The sequence below is a fragment of the Clytia hemisphaerica genome, unplaced genomic scaffold, assembly GCF_902728285.1.
Source record: "Clytia hemisphaerica strain Z4C2 unplaced genomic scaffold, Clytia hemisphaerica genome assembly, whole genome shotgun sequence".
Lineage (NCBI taxonomy): Eukaryota > Metazoa > Cnidaria > Hydrozoa > Leptothecata > Clytiidae > Clytia > Clytia hemisphaerica.
In genome coordinates this window covers 1,544,897-1,546,851 of record NW_027103507.1, presented here as the reverse complement: position 1 = coordinate 1,546,851, position 1,955 = coordinate 1,544,897, and the positions used below count along the sequence as shown (strand labels likewise).

Here is a 1,955-nt window from a genome sequence, read left to right as displayed (position 1 = left end):
ACATCGTTAAAGTTTTCTTTTCAAATATAAGTATAAGTAATAACACTTCACATTTCTCATATTCTATTAACAATCTGTGACGTGATAGAGAGAGAGTACATTTTAGTGATTGATTGATAACTTTGGTATGTATTTGTTTATGTTCGATTTTTTATTTCGAAGACCAGCCTACAGCTATGTCGAGATTGCAAGACGTATGTCGAGATTAAACGACTCTACGGTAACAATAAAACAAACGATTTTCTGTCAAGAGCCTTGTAAACATTACTTACTTCAGTATACTTCAGTTTGATTTGATGATATTCATCTGTCCAGCTCGTTGAGCCCAACACGTATTATTTGATCGACAAGAGCATTTGATTCAGCCAATCTTGTTTGTCGCGACGTAGTGTGAGGTTCGTCGGGTATAGAGCACAGATATTTATCGAGTCGTTTCTTGAAGGAATCTTTTGAACAACCAGTGATATTTCGTATGTCAGAGGGAATACTATTGAAGAGTTTTGGACCCTGTACAGCTAAGCTCTCGCAAATAAATTTGCGAAAGCTACTTCGTTCGATTGTTCGTAGTTCGCATTTTCGACCATGACGGCTTGTAGTTGAAGACGAGACACCACCTTTTACAGTGCCATCTCCTTCAGTGTGGCTGAAATTTGGTACTATACCCTCCTCTAGTATCGACCAAATATAAATAATTCTGTATCTCTCTCTCCTCCTTTGTAGAGAATACATTTTCAACATTTTCAATTGTTCCCAATAATCGAAAGCGCTAAGGCCTTTGATTTTATTGAAGAAGTTCTTTTGTACTGATTCAATCTGTTCAATTTGGTGGATGCTGTTTGGTGACCAAAGCTGAGAACAGTAGTCGAGGTGAGGGAGAACTAAGGATTTCCACAACGTTATCATAACATCACTGCTTCTGTTGTTGAATGTTCTCAAAATCCAACTAGAAATGTCCTTAGCTTTTTCTATCATTTTATTGATGTGATCAGTGAATGAAGCAGTCACTACTCTCATCCACACTCCAAGATCTTTGACAGAGTTTTTGTTTTCAATTATAGTTTTGTTATTAGTGAAATAGGTTGATAAACTTTTTGATTCAGTATCTTTACCGTATTTCAAGTGTTCGAATTTACAACTATTTAGTTTCATGTTATTGTTCTCAGTCCAATCATAAACTATGTTGAGATCATGTTGCAACTTGAGCGTGTCAATTATTCCTTGGATTTCTTTAAGCATTCTAGTATCGTCAGCAAAGCTTGCAAGGATTGAATACCTGATATTATCATCAATATCAGAAATCATCAGAAGAAACAAAATTGGCCCAAGTACTGTTCCTTGAGGAACAAGAACATTCCAACAACTTCCATCGAAATGATCTATCACAGATCAGTCTACCATTTTTAGCGTGGTCCCAGGATTGACCCGAGAACGCTCCGCAAACTCCTGCGCGGGTGAAAAACTTCAATCTGTCAATCATTTTCTCAAGCAAAGAGTACGCGAAGCGATTCTAGCTTTACGATAGTGCCGCGGGTCATCAACGGATAGTATTCAATTATCATTATTCCTTTATTTTCATTCCTAGAACTTTTGCAAAAAAAAGGAAAAATAGAAAAGTTGTATTTCTTACTGCTCCATCTATTCACATACTGAATTTGAAAGATCTTCTATGTGGCGTTTTTTTGCAAACTTCAAAAACTGATTTTTGTCCCGCATTTGCGGGACTTTGGCTTTAAGTGCTTGAGTGCAGCATAGGGTACAAAGTCCAAACATGCGTTTCCCGTATTTTTTGTGTGAAGAGTTAGGTCTATACTGTCTACACTGTTTGGAATGTGGCAATCTCATTGGTGGAAATTTGATAAACAGCTACAAAGGAGCACTGGGAAGCAATCAGTAGAAGAGACCACTTTTGTTTTTGTTGCAGACTTCTATAAAAACTTCTCTCATGGATTACTTGT

General features: G+C 36.9%; 1 protein-coding gene across 1 annotated transcript; it reads right to left on the bottom strand.

The window, feature by feature from the left end:
• Positions 1-303: 303 nt before the first annotated feature.
• Positions 304-1,236, bottom strand: LOC136798988 (uncharacterized). The gene has a single exon (XM_067055674.1). The coding sequence runs from the start codon at positions 1,234-1,236 to the stop codon at positions 304-306; it is 933 nt and encodes a 310-aa protein (XP_066911775.1).
• Positions 1,237-1,955: the final 719 nt, after the last annotated feature.

Coding starts and splice junctions, on each gene's coding strand:
- LOC136798988 (XM_067055674.1), bottom strand. CDS start 1,236: ATGCTTAAAGAAATCCAAGGAATAATTGACACGCTCAAGTTGCAACAT.